Source organism: Pipistrellus kuhlii, unplaced genomic scaffold, assembly GCF_014108245.1.
Source record: "Pipistrellus kuhlii isolate mPipKuh1 unplaced genomic scaffold, mPipKuh1.p scaffold_m20_p_6, whole genome shotgun sequence".
NCBI lineage: Eukaryota > Metazoa > Chordata > Mammalia > Chiroptera > Vespertilionidae > Pipistrellus > Pipistrellus kuhlii.
This window is the reverse complement of record NW_023425562.1, coordinates 74,727,865-74,749,240: the sequence shown is the minus strand read 5'-3', so window position 1 is coordinate 74,749,240 and position 21,376 is coordinate 74,727,865. Positions and strand designations below refer to the sequence as shown.

At 53.2% G+C, this 21,376-nt stretch overlaps 1 protein-coding gene across 1 annotated transcript; it reads right to left on the bottom strand.

The window, feature by feature from the left end:
* Positions 1–2,027: 2,027 nt before the first annotated feature.
* SNAI1 (snail family transcriptional repressor 1) lies at positions 2,028–7,967 on the bottom strand. The gene is made up of 3 exons (XM_036419057.2): positions 7,782–7,967; positions 6,586–7,113; positions 2,028–2,997 (listed from the first exon to the last, which is right to left on the bottom strand). Exons 1-3 carry the CDS (start codon positions 7,861–7,863, stop codon positions 2,813–2,815), a joined length of 795 nt encoding a protein of 264 aa, XP_036274950.1. The 5' UTR covers positions 7,864–7,967; the 3' UTR covers positions 2,028–2,812.
* Positions 7,968–21,376: the final 13,409 nt, after the last annotated feature.

Here is a 21,376-nt window from a genome sequence, read left to right as displayed (position 1 = left end):
TGCTGCCTGCCCAGCATGGCTCAGTGACTGAGCATCAACTTATAAACCAGGATGTCACTATTTGATTACCAGTCAGGGCACAGGTCTGGATTGCAGGCTCGATCCCCAGTGTGGGGCATGCAGAAAGCAGCTGATCAATGATTCTCTCTCATTGATGTTTCTTTTATTCTCTCTCTCTCTCCGAAATCAATTATATATATATAAAGCCCCAGTGGCTGCCTCTTGGCTGCACTATGACCCCAACCCCACAGGCTCTGCAGCCTCTGGCAGGCCTGCCAGTCCCACCTGCCTCCCCAGCCCCCAGGCCCTGGTCTTTCTTGGGGTGGGTGGGGGCGGCTCTTCTCCCAGCCTCAGCCTTTGCCCTTGCTGCACCCTCCCTGGACTGGAACTTTCTCCTCCTTCAGGTTTCCACTGGAATGTCAGCCCTTCTCCGCTCCCTCTCCGCTCCCTCTCCAGCTCCCTCTCCGCTCCCTCTCCGGCTCCGGGCCTGCCTTATCTGCGGGAGCCCCACCCAGGCTCTCTAGCACGTGCTCACTTTAATTCCAGCTTGGCACCGTCACCGTAGGAAAACGGCTTGTTTATTTAACCATTTGTTTGTTTTCTGTCTCCCAGCTAGAACCCAAGTTCCGTGAGTGCAGGGACTGTCCATCTGTCCGCGGCTGTACCCCCGGGGCCCAGGACAGGACCTGGCACACCCACACAGCTCATTAAACCCGAGGGAGGCACCACCATCACCCCATGTTATAGAAGCAGAAACTGAGGGTCCTTGCTCCAGGCACCCCTGGCCCCCAGGACAGACCCAGCCTTACATGCCAGCCGGGTTTTCCACCAGGCCCAGCCCTTGGAGTGAAGTCATGTATTCATTCTCCTTCCATGTCAGCACCTACTGTGTGGTGGCTGTAAGTGGCAGCCTGGGGTCTTGGGACACAGTAGGCCTTCAGCAAATGGATGCCCAGCCCCGCAGGCCCCCGACTCTCTAACTTCCCCCCGACTCTCTAACTTCCCTTCAGGGAGGCCGGCTACAATTTGGCGATTGTTAGAGAACTTTTTTTTTTTTCTTTTGGGAGGAAAGCTGCAAGTCATTAAGGGCTGCTCCCGGCCTGCGGGTCACCATTTCCTGTTTAGAAGAAAGAATCATCTCTCCTTTGGAACATGAGGCTGCCCCCACCCCCAGCCTGACTCCAGGGCTCCGCGCTCCGGGCCGCCTGCACGCCTGCTCAGCTCCCCGCAGGAAACTGGCACCTTCAGCACCTTTTGTGCTCAGAAGGGACACTCATTTTCTCCTGGCCCCAGGAGGGCCCCGAGGTGAGGTCACCACCACCGCCTGCCAGCCAGGAGTGAATTATCCCAGCCCAGGAGGCAAGCTGACTGTCTTCCCGTCCTGTCCTGGAGCAGGAAGCTGAATGACCCCTACCCTTTGGCCCGGCTTCTCACCCTCCTGGCTCCAGCCAGACAATTTCCTCGCATCAAAGGCCATTTGGTACCCAGCGGCCAGACAAGAGGTGTGGGTCCAACAGGGAGGCCAGCAGGGCCCGGAGCCCTTGGAAACAGGAAGGACATCCTCTGTCCCCTTCTCGCTCGTGGCATTCCACTCGTCAGCTGGGAGCAGCCGCCAGGCCCTCTCCCAAAGGCAGCCCCCAGCCTGTCGAGTTGATAAGACCCAGGGAGCCAGCTTCGCAGCCTGTGGGCCTGGTCAGCTTCAAAACGGTCAACAGAGTAAGCGCCACATGTAGAGTGCAGGAGCCCCCACACACCACCTCCCCCCACATTGTGACAAACCCCTCCCCCACCTCCACGCCCAGCCACAGGTGCTTCCCCACCTCCACATCACAGGACACAGGCTCACAGGAAAGCCCGTTTGCACAAACAAGGTCCCTGTCAAACCCAGGAGCCAGTCACATGACGGTAAGAGGACAAGAGTGAAGGCTGCGTCAGTTCTCTCTGAGCTCCACCCACCCCTCCACTCCCCTCCCCGCCTCCCTAAAGGGCCTGTGAAATACCCACTCCCCTAGAACACCAAGACTTTCTTACGTATAAATTAACCGCTTTATTGAATATCAATAAACTGTACATAATAACTATACAAAATGTTTTCTTAGTACAAAATGTTGCTTGCAATATAAATACCAGTGTACCTTTAAAAAAATGTAAACATCTTCCTCCTGGGCCCACCTGTTGGGTCCCTGAAAATAGTTCCGGGAGACACATTGGTTGGGCCGAAGCACCCTATTTGGGCCCCCGACAAGTGAAGGCAATTACTCACATTCCCTTTTGAGACGCTGTTAAATTGCCCGTGAAACAGGTGCCACCATGACAAACAGGAGGCTGAAATAGCTGCCCGGGCCTGGGGCATCCTGGGGTCTAGACATGGCCTTGTGTCAGAGCCCGCCCCGGGGGTGGAAGGCTAGTTACTCACACCTCCTGGTGAGGTGGCCTGAGGGTTCTGGGGTGGGGAGGAGTGGGGTCCCCTGAGTGGGGTGGGAGCCTCTATCAGTCTGTTGGCTTTTGTCCTGTAGCTCAAAGCAGCTGTATCCAGACAGTTTAGGATACACAAGCCCACACACACACATCAAGGCCAGCTCCAGAACGTCGCTGGGGAGCGGTGGCTGCCAGAAGGGGCCACCCTCCCCTCAGCGTCCACAGAGCCAACCGAGGCCCCGAGCAGACACACTGGAAAACGGTCCTCGGCGCCCCTGATGCTAACGCAGCCGGATGGGAGCGCAGAGGGGAATTCCGCGGCGGGGAGGAGGATGCAGGGTCCTTCCTTCCAGAGGTGGGGGAGGCCCTGGAGAGGCAGAGGCGGCCGCGGGGGTCAGCGGGGGCCCCCGGAGCAGCCTGACTCCTGGTGTTTGTGGAGCAGGGACATGCGGGAGAAGGTGCGGGAGCACGTCTTGCACTGGTACTTCTTGACGTCGGAGTGGGTCTGGAGGTGGGCCCGCAGGTTGGAGCGGTCGGCAAAGGCGCGGCTGCAGTGGGAGCAGGAGAAGGGCTTCTCCCCTGGGGAGAGAAAGCAGGAGGCAGTCAGGGGACTGATCGTTCTCTGGGACAACAGCTGGCATTTATCAAGGTCCCTCCCCACCCACCCCAGCCTTCAGAGCCCTGCCCACCCTCACGCTGAGGGAGCCCCATGACCCAGAAAAACCAGGCCACCCCTGTCCGCAGGCCTGGTTTTGATTGGGAGCTCTGCTGCTTCCCACCCTGTGACCTGGAGCAAGTCCGCTGGCTCCTCTGGGCCTCCGAGGGCTCACATGTGAAATGTGTGTTCACCCCCACGCACAGGGGGCTGGCTGGTGCCAGCGAATGTAGGATAGTGCGGTCATCCACACAGTGCTGGCAGGAAGTGCTCCGCGGACAAGGACGGCGACTGCGTTCGCTGGACACTGAGCCAGGGACCGTGTGAAAACACTTCTCACTTCATCCTCCTTCCTCCGTTCAGAGGATGAAACTGAGGCCCAGAGAAGCTAAGTAGCGCACGCAGGACCAGCCCGCAGGAACCCGGCCGCCTGACTGAGTGCTTGGTTTTGGCCGCTCCACTGCCTGCCTCCCGGGTAAGGAGGCTGTGGAGGGTGCTCCTTGCTCTGTCTCCTGAATTTGCTTCTTCTGGGGATGGAGCAAGAAGTCTCAGCCTTAGAGGCTCCCTCAGCCCCCGCCCACCCCGGCAGATTGGGCCACCGCTCGGGGCCAAACTGAAGCTCCTCACACTCAAGAGTAATTTCAAGTCTCCTGGTCTGCCCCGCCAGGAGGCTACAGAACGCTGGTCCCTTGGGGTTTAAAAGGCTCCCCACCTGGGAGCCGCACGCCACCGGCCTGGATGAGCTGGTTTGGGGAAGTCTTATTCTCTACACAGAAGTGTTCAGTAAGCCCTTGGACCACGAATAAACTTTGTGAAGACCTCAGAAGACCCTGACTTATCAATCACCATCTGATCGCCTTTGTCATAACTCCTGCCGCAACCGAGAGGATGTTACGACAGTCTTATGTTTTATTTTTTTCCAGCATTTCCCAGATAAAAAGTTGGAATAGTAACTTATCACATAAATACTTATGAAGCTCCCACTATGTGCTGGGCACTATTTTATGACACTGAATATTCTTTTCCAAAAAAAAATAAAATAAAAATACAATTCTCAAGAAGAAGAAAAAAAAGAAAAGAAACAAAAATAAATAAATAAAATGCCATTCTCCTCCCTCCCACTGATAAGCCCCTAGGCCACGGCCCACTAGTTAAATCCCAGTGCTGGAATTCCAGAACAGCAGGGAATGAATGAATTGCATCAGCCTACTGTGTGCTGGGGCAGTGTGCGGGGCACTGGGAAGAAGGGGTCCAGAAGTCAGATGCCCGAGGCTGGCTGTGGAACTCTCCATTCAAAGGCTGTCTCCGGAGGCAGAAAGGGGCTGCCTAGCCAGAGAACTGGGAAAGGGAAGTAATTTGCTCTGCCATTATTGAGCACCCTCTGTATACCAGGCCTGAAGAGTTTGATGAGTGCATTCTACAAGGTCTAAGGGAAGTTCTTCCTCATCCACACACTCGCTGGTGAACAAAGGTAAAGCAAACCTGGCGAACGAGATGGAGCTCTGTGCCCCCCCCTCCCTCGCCACAGAAAGCCACTTCCCTCCAGCCCCCGGGGGAGGTAAAGCAGCCCAGTCTCCAGTCTTATGAGCTGTAACTTCCTTCTCTGTGCCTCAGTTTCCTCATCTGTAAGGTGGGGATTATGGCACCTCCCTCCTAAGGTTATTGATGGGATTACTGTGTTAACACCAGCGAAGGAAGCCCCGCGCACTGACTTCCACACAGCAAGAGCTCAGTGAAAACCACTTTAACGCTAAGTGGACTAGACATAAGCCTGAACAAAGGGGAAGGAGGCCGTGGAGGACATGATGCGGTGGAGGTTTGTGTGCAAGCAGGAGGCACAGACCCCCACCCCTCACTGATCCCCCGCCCCCAGACGCCTTTATGGTGCTCCCGGCGAGTGTGAAATCAGCACCAGGCCGGCAGGGACAAAGGCCGCCAAGGGGGACACTGTACATGCGATACTCCCCGGATTAAAGGGGCCTGACACGCTGTGGGCCGGCAGCTGCGGCCCAGAACAGGTGCTGGGCACCGATGCCCTGTGCACCTGCTCTTCCCCGCCGGCCCCACCCACCAGAGCCACCATTAGGCACACAATGGGTGTCAATGAGAATGGCCATGGTGACTTTCAACAAGCTCTCTGTGTCTGAGCCATGCCTTTACATGAGATGATGTCTCATGAGAGGAGAGGAGGGCCGCGGTGGCTCCCCTCACCTCAGACAGAGCCCCAGCAGCTGGCAGGCACCCAGGACAGAGGCCAGGGAGTCGGACTTGTACATGTTAAAATCGGGACCATTTGTGCACAGAGGAAGAGAAATGGGCAGCCACATCTTCAGGCTGGGGAGAATGCCAGGGGCCCTTTCTGTGCTAATGACACCAGCAGTGCCTGCAAACGCATTACTCACAAGCTACCCCACTGACCCTCATGGCTCAGCGGTCAGCCCCTGCCTGGGCCAGGAAATGCCGGAACCCAGTCCCCAACCAGACAGTTTGACCCCGAAGCTGATACTATGACCCTTGAACCTTCTCTCAACAGTCACTCCCCAAAGAGCAGCCCCAAACTCGGTAGCCACCGTCATTCAAAAAGTGGCTACCTTTTGCCCATTTCAAGAAGGTTAAAGGACGGGAAAGGCTCCATTTCACAAGTTTCTACACATTATGTTTTTGAAATGTTAAGACATAATCGTGTCCTCTGCCAGCAAAGGTATTTCGGGGTCTGCATAACAGGATCGAGTTTATCTCCTCCCAGGTGTGGGTGGGGAGAGCCACCCGGATAACTTTATTATAAAGTGATTAAAGAGCCACTTTATAAAACACCCTCGTAACCCACCCTACGTGATTATCCAATCATACTCTTGAGGTTCAGAGAGGTTAAAGCACCTGCTTAAGGCCACACAGCATGGAAGCAGAACAAATACCAACCACCCATTTTTGTGCATGGTGATCATGCACCAAACACTTTTCAGGTGCTTTCTGTATTCTTTCTTTCCTTTAACCCACACAGAATCCTGTCTTCCCCTCCTCCCCCCATCCCAGGTATCTCATGCTCAATTAACAGATTTGGAGAAAACTGAGGCTCAGAGTGACACATCAGCAGCCCAAGGTTTGAGAAAGTTCTCCACGTGGCATTCAGAGCCAGCTGGGGGGCCTCTAACGACATCCTGTCCGGCTGGGGGGGGGGGGGTAGAGGGTGGAGCGGGAGGGCCCCTTCACACCTGGTTCCAACAGCAAAGTGTTGGTTGCACCTTCCCCGCATCCAGCTCTTACCCATTTGGCTGAGAAGCTGAGAATGCAGAGGTACTTGTCAAGTTAGCCCCTCGACCTGTCTGCTTAGCTGGTGAATGAATACATTTTCCTGCCAAACGTTTCAGAGAGCCAGGCCCCTGAGCACTTGAGCTGGAAGCCATAGGACTCAGTGTCTACAATCTGAAACGGACAGTAGGCCCAGAGCTGGGAAAGAAGAAGGCCGAGGGAGGAGGGAGAAGGGCAGCCAGCGGGCAGGGAGGGGCACTCACCGGTGTGGGTCCGGACGTGGCCCTGGAGCAGCCAGGGCCTGGAGAAGGCCTTCCCGCAGGTGCCGCAGACGCAGGGCAGGGTGTGGCTTCGGATGTGCATCTTGAGGGCGCCCAGGCTGACGTATTCCTTGTTGCAGTATTTGCAGTTGAAGGCCTTGCGGGACTGGGGGTCCTTGGCCCCTGCGAGCCCAGACAGCTGCTTGGGCAGCGGGCCCAAGCCTGGGAAGGCGGCATAGCCTTCGGCCTCCAAGGAAGAGGCTGAGGTGGAAGAGAAGGAGGAAGGAGCCGGCGAGGGCGGGCTGGGAGGCTGGGAGCCCTTCCCGCTGTCCTCGTCCGACAGGGAGGTCAGCTCCACCGCCTTGGGGACCTCCGGGGGCAGAAGGGAGGGCCAGCCAATTGGCTGGGCTTGTGGTGCCAGGAGAGAGTCCCAGATGAGCGTGGGCAGCGAGGCCGTGGGGTTGAGGACCTCGGGAGGCGGGATGGCCGCCAGCAGGTGGGCCTGGTCGTAGGGCTGCTGGAAGGTGAACTCTGAGAAGAGAACGAGAAAAAGATCAGTCGGGTCAGTCAGTCAACAAACACTCGCCTGGGGTAGAATGGGGCTGACACTTAATAGGTTAGGTTCCTGCCTCAAAAGGCCACCCCTCAACCCAAGTCCTGGTTCTCCCACCTCAGCCTCCACATCTTAAAAAAGGATCCCCCCCTTTCCCAACCCCAACTCAGGGCGGTAATTCCCTCTGGAATTCCCCGAGTCCTCAGCCTAAGGGAGGCAAGACCCCAGCACCCCAATCACCCCGGCTGAGGCACCACCCATGCCCCACTCCCTCTCCCCATGCACATCTTTTCTCCCCCCACCCCCGCCTCCCTTTTATCCCCCAAACCCTGTGGATTCCGGGCTCTTCCCAGCCCCTGGCCAGGCTCTCTCCCTAAGAGGGAACCCCCACTCTCCCTTCTCCCTCGCGGGCTCCCTCTGCTCCTCGGCAGCTGGGACCCGCCAGCCCTCCCACCCAGCCCGCCGCCCTCTGGAAGCCCTCCTCCCCCAACCGCCGGATCCACCTGCCGCGGCTCCGCGCCCCTCTCCCCGCCTCGCCCCGCGCTGCCTCCTCCGCCTCGCCCATGGCTCCTGGTCCTCTTCCCGGTGTCCGCTCCCCTGAAACACCCCCCGAACCCTCCCCAGCGGGGTCCCCGCTCCCGCTCACCTGGAGAGGAGTCGTGCAGCTCGCTGTAGTTGGGCCTCCGGCGGGGGCAGGCGGACTTCCTGACGAGGAAGGAGCGCGGCATGGTGGCCGGGGCTGGCCGGGGTCGCCGGGCTGTGCAGGCGTCGCAAGGACCCACTCCCGCGAGGCCGAGCCGCTGCGCTGTGCGCGGAGCGGAGCCGCCAACTCCTTTAAGTACTCCGGACCGAGGGGCGGGGCCATCTAAGTCCCCGCCCCTTTTGTCACCTCGGCGCCAATCGGGGAGCGCCTTGCGCCGGAGGCCACGCCCCAAGCAGGTGCGCGAGGGGCTGGTGGGGCTCGCGCCGCGTGGCGCTGGAAGCCGGGCGGGGGCCGGTCCAACGTCGCGGGGTCGGAGCCGAGCGGACCGCGCGGCGGCCGGCGAGCTCCCGGGGGGCGGGGCGCGGGGCGCAGGGATTCCCCCCGGCGCGGCGGGACCCCTTTCCGGACCCCGCGTCCTGGCCAGCTCCGCGCCGCACGGCCGGCCGCCTCTGGCGCCCCCTGGCGGCCCGCGCGGAAAACCCGGGCACCTGATGTTCCGCGGCCGCCTCGGCCTCCAGATCGGGGAGAGGAGGAAATTTCCTCCGCCGGCTGGCACTTCGCGAAGAGCCCGGGACAGAGGAGGAACAATACACATTTCGGGGGAGGAGGCGAGGAAACGGACATCCTCACGTAGCTTTTTTTTTTTTTTTTTGCAAAGCTATCTGGCATCATGTAGCAAAAAATGCATTCGTTCCTTCGCTGAGTAAGTGTGGACGGAGCGCTCAGGGTTGGGCCCGGCCCTGGCCCGGGAGCTGGGGAGTGAACCCTGAACAAAATGCTCGCGCTCTCTCTAACGAAGACTACTAGCTAGCTCCCCGTCCCGGGGGAGACAGACGGAGTACACAGGCTGTCACCATGCAGAGGAAAGTGTGCTTTGGTGGGGGTGGGGGGGGGTGACCACAGGGCACTGTGACGGTCCAGAAGAGGCAGGTTATCTGATGAGGGGGATCCAGGGCAGTTTCCCAGAAGAAATGCAGAAATACTGAGGGGAAAGGCCCTAGGTAAGAATCAGTAACTACCACAGAGCCACTGAGAGCAGCTCCAAGGGGTGGGGGCGGGGTGGGTAGGCCGGGAGGGGTCAGATCTGCTGGGCCTCCCGGGTCTGGAGGAGTTTGAACTTTGCCCCGAGGCCACTGGGGAGCCAAGGAAGGATTTTCAGCTGTGGAAGGTCCTGTTTAGGTTTCACTGAACCAGATCACGCTGGGCAGGTGGGAGAAAGCAGCAGGGAGATGGGGTGCCCGGACAGGTCTCCTCATCTGTCTGGAGGTCATGGTTCCTGTGTGTCTGAAGGACCTAACCCTGGGCTCCACGGGAGGAGCGGACTGATCCGGTGTGGGTGGGGCTGTGCCAGGCCTGGGCAGGGGTTGGGGCCTAACTTGGTTCCACCTGTGAATCAAGGACTGTGAAAACCTGTAAGTCCCTCCGCTCAGCACCTAGAATGAAGGCTGGGCCATAGGTACTAGGGGTAACACCTGTGAGCAAAAACAGTCCTTCTCACCCTGTTCTCGTGGGTGAGTCCCGGGTAGAATTCAGGAGACAGCCTTTGAACGGATAGGTTCCACAGCCAGCCTCAAAAGATTATAATCTTTTAAGAAGATTAATTAATCTTCTTCATCGTCATTAGGAAGAGCACACTCTCTCCTATGCCATGATTCTTCCCCCACGTGCAGCCGGAGGGAGTAAGGCCAAGGCTGTCCCTCCGCCCCCCTCCCATGTTCCTGGCTCACCCAGAGTAAGCCAAAGTCCTCCCGCAGCCCTCCGCCCGGATCTCACCTCTGCTGACCCTGTCTGAGCCGCTCCGCCCGCCCCGCGCACAGCGATCCCCCGCCCACTTCCTTTCTGTCCCTCACACCTCAGCCCCAGCCCCGCACAGGGCCTTGGCACCTGCTCCGCATGCTCCCCGCCCCCTAAGTCTCTCTTCCCCCAGATCCTCACCTGGCTGGCTCCTTCGCAGTCTGTGTTTCAGCATTAATTTCGCCAACTGCTCAGCCTCGTTAGTAATGAAAGGAATGCAAATTAAAGCCACACTGAGATGCGACTTCACACCCATCAGCAGGACCAAAAGTTAAAATTTGGTCCATATCAAGTGCTGATGAGGATGTGAGGACAGTGGGACCTTGCCCCGTGCTGGGGGAGATGCCTGGGTGCAACCACTTTGGAAAACTTCAGCATTAGCTGGTAACAGGTGACTTTATTCCTCCCAGCAATTCTCCCAAGTCCACTGCATCCTGGGGTTCTCAGCCCAGACTGCCCAGGCCTGCACCCCACCCCCACAGTCATATTGTTTAATCACTATGATAGGGAGGGGGCCTCTGGTATTCGAATATTTATTTATATTAAAATCCTCACTCAAGGGTATTTTCCCATTATTTTTAGATCCTGACCTGGGCCGGGGATCCAGCCTGCACCTGAGGTATGTGCCCTAGAGGAATCCAACCAGAGACCATTGCGTCTGAGGGCCAATGCTCTAACCCACACATGTCAAACACAAGGCCCGCGGGCCAAATCCAGCCCGCCAGGCCTTGCAATGTGGCCCGCACCGTGCTGTCATCACTGCACTCCGCTGCGTTTCCATCACAATGAGAGTTTATGACTGTTCAGTAAACCATTTGGCCCGCGATTTAGGCTGGATTTTAGATTTTGGCCCCTTCTCTGATTGAGTTCGACACCCCTACTCTAACCACTGAGGAAAACTGGCTGGGGGTTGTATTAGCATTTTAAAGAACTCCCCAGGGGCCCTGGCCAGGGTGGCTCAGTGGTGGAGCTGTAAATTGGTACAGCCACTATAGAAAACAGTAGGGAGGTTCCTCAAAATATTTTTAAAAAGCTATCATGTGACTCAGCAATTCCACTTTTAGGTATTTCCCTGAAAAAAATCAAAAACACTGATTTGAAAAGATATATGCGCCTCTCTCTGTTCATCAAAGCATTACTTACAAAAGCCAACATATGGATAGGTGTCCATTAATAGATAAATGAATAAAGAAGTGGTGCATATGTACAATGGCCTTTAAATAAATATTTTATTGATTTTTCACAGAGAGGAAGAGAGAGGGATAGAGAGTCAGAAACATTGATGAGAGAGAATCACCAATCAGTTGCCTCTTGCACACCCCCTACTGGGGATGTGCCCGCAACCAAGGTACATGCCCTTGACCGGAATCGAACCCGGGACCCTTCAGTCTGCAGGCCGAAGCTCTATTCACTGAGCCAAACCGGTTTCGGCTACAATGGCCTTTAAAATATGTACTTGGCCTTTAAAAAAAATGAAATCTTGCTATTTGTGACAACATGGGTGGACCTAGAGGGTATTATGCTAAGTGAAGTAAATCAGATAGAGAAAGACAAATACCTTATGATTTCACTTATATGTGGAATCTAAAAAGCAAAATAAAAGAACAAAACAGAAACTCGGACTAGTATATTGGAAGAACAAACTCATGGTTGCAGGTGGAAGGGGAAGAAGCAATGGGCAAAAAAAGTGAAAGGAATTAAGAAGTATAAATTGTCAGTTATAAAAAGTCATGGGGATTTACATCATAGGGAATATAATCAATAATATTGTAATAGCTATGTACAATAACAGATGGGTACTAGAGTCATTGAGGTGATAACTTTGCAATGCATATAAATGTCTAATCACTATGGTTTAGACCTGATACTAAAATAACATTATATGTCAACTATAATTGAAAAATAAGTTTTTCAAAAGAAAGAAAAAAGAAGCATGAATGGTCCCAGCCTGTTCTGCTAAGTGGTTAGAGCGTCGGCCCGCAGACTGAAGGGTCGCTGGTTGGATTCCAGTCAAGGCCACATACCTCAGTTGCAGGCTCAGTCCCGATAGGGACTTGTGTAGGAGGCAAACGATTGATGAATGTGTTTCTTTCACATTGATGTTTCTCTCTTTTTGTCTCTTCCCTCTCCCTTTCCCTCTCTCTAAAAAAAATCAATGGAAAAAATATTCTCGGGCGAGGATTAACGAAGAAGCATAATGGAGGAATGGAAAGAAAAACCCATCACATAGTACACTTTAAATATTACAATTTTATTTGTCAGCTATACCTCAATAAAGCTAAAAGAAAAATATCAAGTCATAGACAAATACATAGTTAGTTGGATTTACATAAGGTTCCAAAAGCAGGCAAACTAGCCCTGGCCAGTATAACTCAATGGTTAGAGCTTCGGCCCATGCTCTGAGAGGTCATCGGTTGGATTCTCAGTCAACGGCAGATACCTGAGCTGCAGGTTCTATCCCTAACCCTGGTCTGGTGTGGGAGGCAATCAATTGATGTGTCTCTCTCACATCGAGGTTTCACTCCCACTCTCCTTCCCTTCTTCCCTCCCTCTCTCCCTTCCAATCTCGCTAATAAATCAGTGGGAAAAATATTCTTCGGTGAGGATTAACAAAAAGCAAACACACAAAAGCAGGCAAACGAAACCCTATAGTGTATAGGGGTGTGTATGGAGGTGGTAAAACTACAAAGAAAAGTGAGGAAATGTGGAGAGTGGACAGCTGGGGGAGGAGGCTTCCGGAGTTCTTGGTCATGTTCTGTTTCTTTTATAAAAATATACTTTTATTGTCGAAACCGGTTTGGCTCAGTGGATAGAGCATCCGTCTGCGGACTGGAAGGTCCCGGGTTCGATTCTGGTCAAGGGCATGTACCTTGGTTGCGGGCACATCCCCGGTAGGGGGTGTGCAAGAGGCAGCTGGTCGATGTTTCTAACTCTCTATCCCTCTCTCTTCCTCTCTGTGAAAAATCAATAAGATATATTTTAAAAAATACTTTTATTGATTTCAGAGAAGGAACAGGGAGAGAGAGAAACATCAATGATGAGAGAGAATCATTGACCGGCTGCCTCCTGCATGTCCCCCACGGGAATCCAACTGTGACCTTCTGGCTCATAGGTCAAGGCTCAACCACTGAGCCACCTGGCCCGGCCTTGTTCTGTTTCTTAAGTGCAGAAAGATCGTTATTAGTCTTTAAACAGAACATGGGCAATGTAAACACGTTTGGCATACAAGATATATTTAACAAAAAGCAATTTAAGTCACCTCCTTAAGGGCGCCTGCCTTGATCACCAATCCTAGCCAAAGTAGGATCTCCCCCCCCCCCCCCCCCCCCCCCCCCCCGCCTGCACCCCTTTCTATCCCATTGCCCTCCTCAGTTTTCTCCAAAGCACTTAGTAGGGACTCAGTCTGCTACTTGGATGGCTGAGCACCGGCTCCGCCTCTCCCAGAGCCTCGGTGTCCTCCGGGCGGAGGGTGGGGACTGGTACCCCCGGAGTGGCCAGTGGCGGGGACGGGTGAAGGCAGCCCGGGCCCCGCCTCCCCGTTCCCGCAGGCACCTGCGCCTGGGGAGGCGCCTTCTCGGATCTGGCCGTCCCTACCCTTCCGATCCCAGTGCCCGCCCCCTCCCTCCCTCCCTTTCTCCCTCCCTCGGGTGGGCCCTAGAGGCTTCGAGGTGGAAGGGGGCTGTGGGCGAGGCCGGGGGCCTCAGGGAGAGGAGAGAACACGCCGCGGTGTCAGATCCTCCCGGAAATGGGCGGCCTCCGCCCCGGGGCTGCGGGCCCCCCCCCCCCCCCCCCCCGCCAGCCCCCTTCCCTCCCCGCCCTCCCCGCCCCTGGCCCGGGGCGCTGCCCTCCGGCGCCCTCTGCTGGCCGCGGCGCTCCCTGCGACCGTCTCTGGGCTGTGGCACAGGGGGGGGCTCAGGTTGGGGATTCCTAATGTGGCCAGGAAAGCCTCAGAGAGGAAAGTGTATTTGACTACAGCCCTGCATCTTCCACAGGTGTCCATCCCCCAAAGTAAAACAGTAACTGGAGGCTCAGTTGGAACATGGGCTAATACACCAAACGCTGCTGGCTCCATCCGGTCAGGGTGCTCACAGCAACCCATCGATGTCTCTCTCTCTCTCCAATCAAAACATGTTATCAGGTGAGGATTTTTTTAAAAGTAAAAATAACTGAAAAATGTGATTTACTACTAACCAACCAGAAAAGAAAATCTACCTCCATCCCCAGATCTCCATGTTCCTCCCCAAAGGCAACTATATTTACTGTGTCTTTCAGAGACAAGGAGATAGATAGCATATGGATATTAGGATGCACACCCACCCCTTCTTTATGTGACACAAGTGGGGCCCCACACACTAACCTACACCTTGCTGTTTCCTCCCAAGTACCAGGGTCCAATGTCTTGAAAATTGTTTCGTATCATCCCACACAGCTATCTCTTGCAGGACTGCAGACTTGCATTGTATGGGTTATACTGTAATCACACAATCTATCTAACGAGGGGACTGGCGGTGGGCGCTTAGATTAAAACTGTTTGCCCCTACAAACAAGGTGGCAGTTTCAATGAAATACCTTGTACACGCACCTTCTACTCCTGATCAAAGGTATGTTACCTAAAACGCTGATAGATTTGTCCAAATGTCTTCCCGAAAGGTTAAAGCAAATCACACTTTCACCAGCCGGGAGGTAAGGGTACCTTCAAGAAGCCGGCCGGGCAGGGGCAGGGTATTATCTGCTTTCTCTCCGCTTACCTGACGAGGGAAAGTGAGATCGCTACAATTTGCATTTCACATGAGTGGGGTGGAGCGCTGGTTTTCTGGTTTTTTACATATCCAAAGCCTTTTCTGTCTCTCCACCTTCCGAACCAGCCCTTTGTGTCCTGTGGTAACCGAGTTGATGAATTAAGAGCTGTTAGGCTAACTGGCCCTGCTGATTAGATTAGATCATTAATCAGTGAGCCAATCAATCAGAGTCAGTGTTAATCTTCACTAGGACGAATACATTGTCTAAGGAGAGTTCAGTGAATGAGTCAACCTCCACCTTTATCCTTGATTTAAAAAACAAAAACCTTTTGAGTGTCTCGCACTTGCCTGAAAACAAACAAGTGATTCAGCCCTGGGCCTGACCCCACAGGCCCCTGCGAAGCAATCCCAGTCACCCTCCCGGCTCCCGCGGCTTCAGGGGAAGTTTCCGGGCGGGCCTGCGGGGTGTGGCCCAGAGCTGGGGGCTCCGAGAGAAGATGTAGAAGCCCTTTCACTCCCGTTGGCTGTCACCTGCTCTGTGCCAGGTTCCAGTTAATAAATCACAATGCCGTATTACCCACCTGACACAGAGGAGACGCTCTATATGGAATAGGTGTGGGATCAGGCCAAGACATTCAGTGGTGCCCTATCGGGTTTGGCTCAGTGGATAGAGCATTGGCCTCAGGACTGGAGGGTCCCGGGTTCCATTCCAGTCAAGGGCACATCGATGTGTGCAGGCCAATCAATGATTCTCTCTCATCATTGCTGTTTCTATCTCTCCCTCCCTCTCCCTTCCTCTCTGAAATCAATAAAAAAAATATTTTTTTAAAAGACCCGTTTGGCTCAGTGGTAGAGCATCGGTCTGTGGACTGAAAGGTCCCGGGTTCGATTCCGGTCAAGGGCATGTACCTTGGTTGCAGGCACATCCCCAGTAAGGGGTGTGCAAGAGGCAGCTGATCGATGATTCTCTCTCATCGATGTTTCTAACTCTCTATCCCTCTCTCTTCCTCTCTGTGAAAAATCAATAAAATATATATATATTTTTAAAAGACCTTAAGTGGTAAAGAGCAAACTGCAGAACAGCATGTACAATGTAATACCATTTGCACAGAAAGAGAGTGAAGTATGTAGATATTTCTTAGAGACAGAAACCAAACTGGTTGTCTCTGAGGAGAGGATCTATGGCCACAGGGCAGGAGTGGGAGGGAGATTTACTATATGCCCTTTCCTGTGTCCTGCATTTTTAAAAATGTGCAAGCATTCACCTCATTAACTTTAATAGGTGATGTTAAGCAAAGTTGTCCATCATAGAGAACTTGTTAAGTACGTAACAGTCCAACCAGGGGAGTGTTTTGCAGCTGTTAAAATGTCAAAACTCAGCCCTGGCTGGTAGTTCAGTGGTTAGAGCATTAGTCCTGCATCAAAGGTTCATTTCCTGGTCCAGGGCCTGCATCTGGGTTGCAGGTTCCATCCCCGTGTACGGAAGGCAGCCAATCCATGTGTCTCTCTCACATCAATATTTCTCTCCCCTCTCCCACCGGCTTCCACACTCTAAACATCAGTGGTCCTCAGGTGGGGATTAACCAAAACAAAAAAATGTCGAAGCCTGTGTATGTCCACATCAGCCCTCCATGGTTACCATCTCTCACTGGAAAGGCCAGCCTCTGTGGCCACAGGATGCCTGCAGGACCCGCAACTGTGGCCTGAGCTTACCAGCTGGACGCTCCCACCCCGGCGACTTTGTGGGGGGGGAGAGTTCCTTTCCCCGAATGTTCTTGTCCCAGATGTCCATAGCTCACCCCATCCCTCCTCCTCGTCTGATCTTTCCCCCCAGCAGCACCACCACTGGGCAGAGTGTGTTTTCCTTATGCTGCTGATTGCCCTTTAGACCAGAGTTTAGCAAACTACCTGTGGGTTTGTTTGGCTCTTGAGCCAAGAGTGGCTTTTACAGGTGAACATTTGCCATTGATTTGAGATTAGGACATGAACTTGGAGACCCGATGACAGGGAACTATTAATCTTCAAAAGAAAATTCCATACTCATTCAAAGATCTGTATTACAAAGGAAAGAAAAAATCGTATTTAAATACTGTTGTATTTTCAGTTTTGCCCATCAAAAAGTTGTGGACATTTGTTTTCTCTTGTTATATAAGTACCTACACACCTTCCTCACTGCTGGGGAGAAAGATCAGACGAGGAGGAGGGATGGGGTGAGCTATGGACATCTGGGACAAGAACATTCGGGGAAAGGAAATCCCCCTCCCCCTACAAAGTCTCCGGGGCGGGAGCGTTGGGCAGGTCCACCGTGGCTGGAACTCCAGCTGGTAAGCTCAGGCCACGGGGGCGGGTCCTGCAGGCATCCTGTGGCCTCAGAGAGGCTGGCCTTTCCAGTGAGAGGTGGTGACCATGGAGGGCTGATGCGGACATACACAGGCCTCGACATTTTATTTTTTTGTTTTGGTTAATCCCCACCTGAGGACCACTGGTTTTTAGAGTGTAGAAGCGGGGCGGGGGGAGGGGAGAGAAATATTGATGTGAGAGAGACACATGGATTGGTTGCCTCCCGTACACGCCCCGACAGGGGCCGGGATAGAACCTGCAACCCAGATGCAGGCCCTGAACCAGGAATTGAACCCCCCCTTTGGTGCAGGGCTAATGCTCTGAGCATTAAACACCTAAATATCCACTCTTTCTCTGGAGAGCCCCACCTGGGGAGAGGCTTCCCTCTGGTTTACTGTTGTGACTTGAGCACCCACCACAGGCCTGGCTTATGGGAGAGGCTTAATAAATATTAGCTCAATGGCTGCGGCTGCCAGGCTGGGAGCGGCCAGGCCCGGAGCGGCCGGGCCCGGAGCAGCAGCAGCCAAGTCCAGAGCAACTAGGTCAGGAGCGGCAGTGACCAGACCCAGAGCAGCTGGTTGTGGAATGAACCAGAGCAACAGAGGCCAGGCCCGGAGCGGCCAGGCCCGGAACAGCTCGCTTCTCGCCTGCCCCTGCCCCACGGCTGCCTCTCAGACATGGCTGGAAACTTTTGCAGGAACTTGAGGGTCTGCTGAATCAAGTGATGAAGGCTTAGATCTGGATGTGTTGAGTTAGTATAGCGCTGGGGTGTTGATCTGTGAGTGCCTTGGGTGGGGCCTGGATGAGGCAGGTTGACCTATTTGGAAATGTCTTTTGTGTGAAGTGTATCATTGGGCATGTGGAGGTATTATTGATATGAGAAAATGCTAAGTAACTGATTTACTATCTGAAAAGGGATTTACTATCGGGGAAAGGGAGGGAGGAAGAGACTGAACATAAACTGCGCACCTATGGATGAGGACAATGGGGGATGGTGAGGGGGTTGAGGGTGGGGTGGGAACCTGGTGGAGGGGGGAAGAAATGAGGAACCTTTGTAATAATATGAACAATAAAGATTGATTAAAAAAAAAAGAATTGTGGGTTTGAAGCTGAGAAGACAATAAATTGAAAATGATACAGTCAAAAAAAATATTAGCTTAATGAATGAATGGACTTTTAAGTGGAGAAAAAAGTCAAGTGAGCAGACTATCTAATAGGCTGCCCTTTGTGCAGAATCAGATAAATAAGTTAACATCCACAGTAGAAGCCCAGACGGCTGTGAAAGCACAAGAGTCTGGTCCTTCTAAGGAAGGAAGGAGACCGGTGGGAGCTTTCTTTTTCTCCGAACCTTCTTTGAAGGGTGGGAATGTTTTCCTTCAGATACACGTATTGTCACTTTTAATAAAAAACCCAACCACAAAACCCACGCAGTATTGACTGCCTCTGAGACTCTGCTTCCTCACCCGGCCAATGGGCTAGTAAGTAGGGTGACGGACCGTCCTGGTTCGCCCAGATCTGAAATTCTGAGACCAGAACAAGGTGGGCACCGGGTTTGAAGGGAGTTGTCCTCGCCTAGAGGGTGGTAGGTGGATGTGTGAGGGCCGAGGGGGTCTGAAACCAGTCTCTCCCCACCTGCTGGCTTGGCATGACCCCAGGAGGTCCACCCTGGCACCCCAGGCCTGAGACAGGGTGTTGGGATCTCCCTGAGGTGCAGAGAGCATCTTCCCCAGCTAATCTCCGCGCATCTGCCACCGGGAGCTCACCGCACAGTATCTCTCAGACTGTGTTGCAAACTAATTGGGCCTGGGCTGCCTCGCCCTAGGCCTGGGCTGATAGCACCCTGTTATCTCCATCTTCCTGGCAGAAGTCTGAACCTGTCTCCAGGAAAAGCCCTGGGGCCTCTGCTCCCAGCACCCACCAGTCACACCTCCAGACTTCTGTGTGGGAGACAAAGGGGAGGAGGGGAAAGTGTCAGCAAACCATTTTATTGATCAAAGTTAGCTCTCAGTTTTGGACACAGACTAAAACCCCCAACCCAAATCAAGACGCCACATAACTGGTGCTCATCTCCCCCACTCTTACCCTTGCTCATCTGTTCCAGCCTCGAGGGCTTCTTTCCGCTCCCCGTTCTTTCCCATAGCACTGCCTTCGTCCTTGCTGCTCCCTCTGCCCCAAACTCCCTTCCCCCCGAAGTTTCCTAGGGCTTGTCCCAGTTCCAACTTCAGCACCTTATGATGCTAATGTCAATGTCTCCCTTTCCCCGCTCCGTCCTATTGGCCCCTTTGATCCCCACAGCCAGCCCTGCCCGGCAGGCAAGATCATTAGCCCCATTGCACAGATGGGGAGAGCAAGGCCCAGGGAGGTGAGGTGCCAACACACTCAAGTGAGCAAGTGGCGACATGTCCCTGGCCTGGCGGACAGGGCCATTGTGATAACCCAGACAGGTCCCCACTCCCTGGAGCTCACAGGTGAGGGCCCAAGGTGAGTCAGAGTGACTTCCAGATCGACTCCAGGCTGAGGTCACCAGATGGACAGGTGAGAGGAGGGGAGAGTGGGAGGGCATTCCGGGCAGCGGTGACCAGTGACCTCCGTGATTAAGGAGCCCAGGGGTAGATGAGTGCTCTCGGATATGAAGTCCTCCGGCAAGGCAGGGCGACAGCACTGAGAGCCCCATGCCCTCTGGAGTTTCTGAGACTGCCAGTAAGTTTTAAAACCAGAAATGCTCAAATGGAGTGTCAAAATTTGTGGTCTTTTTAAAATATATATATTTTTTTATTTAATACATGAACACTTTGAAGACATATACACAAATGATCAGACTCTCCGAGGGAGGGTTTGAGAATGTATTTTCTAACAAGTGCCTCCCAGGTAATTCATGTCACAGGGCACAAAGCTGGGGTCCAGCCTCGCCCGGCCACCTGTGGTTATGTGACCCTGGCTAAGTCCCTTCCCTTCAACCGCAGCCCCTGCCCAGGTCAGGAGCTAGAACCTCCACACACACCCTCTATTTACCTTGCTGCTGTCACTCATCTTAGACATACGGTTGCCAGATAAAATACAGATGCCCAATTAAGTTAGAATTTCAGATAAACAACAATGATAAGCTTATTATAATAAAACTGCATGGGACCAACTGATTCTGTCTCTGAAATTCAAGTTAAATTGAGCTATATATACATATATATATATACATATACATATACATATACATATACATATACATAGCTCCTATGTTTTAATTTGGCAGCCCAACTTGGCAGCTGCTCCTATCAGCACTCTAGCACAATCTTAACCAGCAGGTAATTAGCTTGCTTCTCATCTTTTGCTTTTCAGGAACGATTGTTCCCTGAAAATCCTTGCACAAAAGACTCTGACCTCATCTACAATTGTATCTGTAGGGTGTGTGCCGAAGAGCCACTTAGTCACGTCTTTGCCTGGATGTTTGTGGCCATGGCTCAGACAAATCGCCTCTCAGACACTCCTGAGAGCTGAACCCTTGCCTCCCCCAGTGTCTCCCTTTACCTTGCTCTCTCTCTGCTGGTGTTTCGTCATCTCTGTCTCTCTCTCACTGTCTCTCCTGGGGTGTGTCTCACTGTCGCTCCTGACTCTGCCTGTCTCTCTATCTTCTCCGTCTTTGTCTCTCTCAACCTCTCCATTTGACCCATCAGCTCTGCATATCAAATACTCAGGTAAGTGGACAGAGATGTATTTGTAAGGATGCTCACCCTAGCACTGTCTATAACAGTCTAACTGGAAACACACTAAATACCTGTTAATAAATAAAGTATGGTCCACCCTCCCCCGGAGCATGAGGCAGCCATTAAAAACAGCACCACACTGACGTGGTTATAGGCAGGAAGTGAAGCATTCGCCCCTGTTAAGTTTCAACCAAAAATATGGTGACCCAGGCCGTGTGAGTAGTCCACTGTGGAAGGAAACGGCTGTCTGTGGGGCGGGGTGGGCATTCTAGGCGGCACCATCGGGAGCTCAGCCCATCTGGTTTTCCAAATGATCCAATAAATTCATAATTCTTTACCTCCCAAAAGAGCATTATAATGTTTAACTTTGTGCACATCTGCTTTATCATCTCCCTATCTGTATCTTTATGCTTATACACAGACACACACTTTTTTTAAATCATTTGAGAGTAAATTGGAGACATCATGTCCTTTCCTTTTATTTATTTATTTATTTTTAAAAATATATATATTTTATTGATTTTTGTACAGAGTGGGAGAGAGATAGAGAGTTCGAAACATCAGTGAGAGAGTCATCGATCAGCTGCCTCTTGCACATCCCCTACTGGGGATATGCCTGCAACCAAGGTACATGCCCTTGACCGGAATCGAACCCGGGGCCCTTCAGTCCCCAAGCCGATGCTCTATCCATTGAACCAAACTGGTCCCGGCATGTCCTTTCCTTTTAAACACTTCTCTTTAAATTCCTCTCTCTCTCTCTCTCTCTCTCTCTCTCTCTCTCTTTCTCTCCTCTCCCTCTCTCTCTCTCTCTCCTCTCTCTCTTCTCACACTCTCTCTCTCCTCTCACACTCTTTCTCTCCTCTCTCTCTCTCTCCTCTCTCTCTCCTCTCTCTCTCTCTCTCTCTCTCTCCTCTCTCTCCTCTCTCTCTCTCCTCTCTCTCCTCTCTCTCTCTCCCTCCTCTCTCTC

What these genes read in the sequence shown, in the direction of transcription:
- SNAI1 (XM_036419057.2), bottom strand. Translation starts at nt 7,863, where the DNA reads ATGCCGCGCTCCTTCCTCGTCAGGAAGTCCGCCTGCCCCCGCCGGAGG. An exon ending in GCTGCACGACTCCTCTCCAG is followed by an intron (nt 7,114 to 7,781) that starts GTGAGCGGGAGC and finishes TTCTCTTCTCAG; the next exon opens with AGTTCACCTTCCAGCAGCCC. An exon ending in CCACGTCCGGACCCACACCG is followed by an intron (nt 2,998 to 6,585) that starts GTGAGTGCCCCT and finishes TTCTCTCCCCAG; the next exon opens with GGGAGAAGCCCTTCTCCTGC.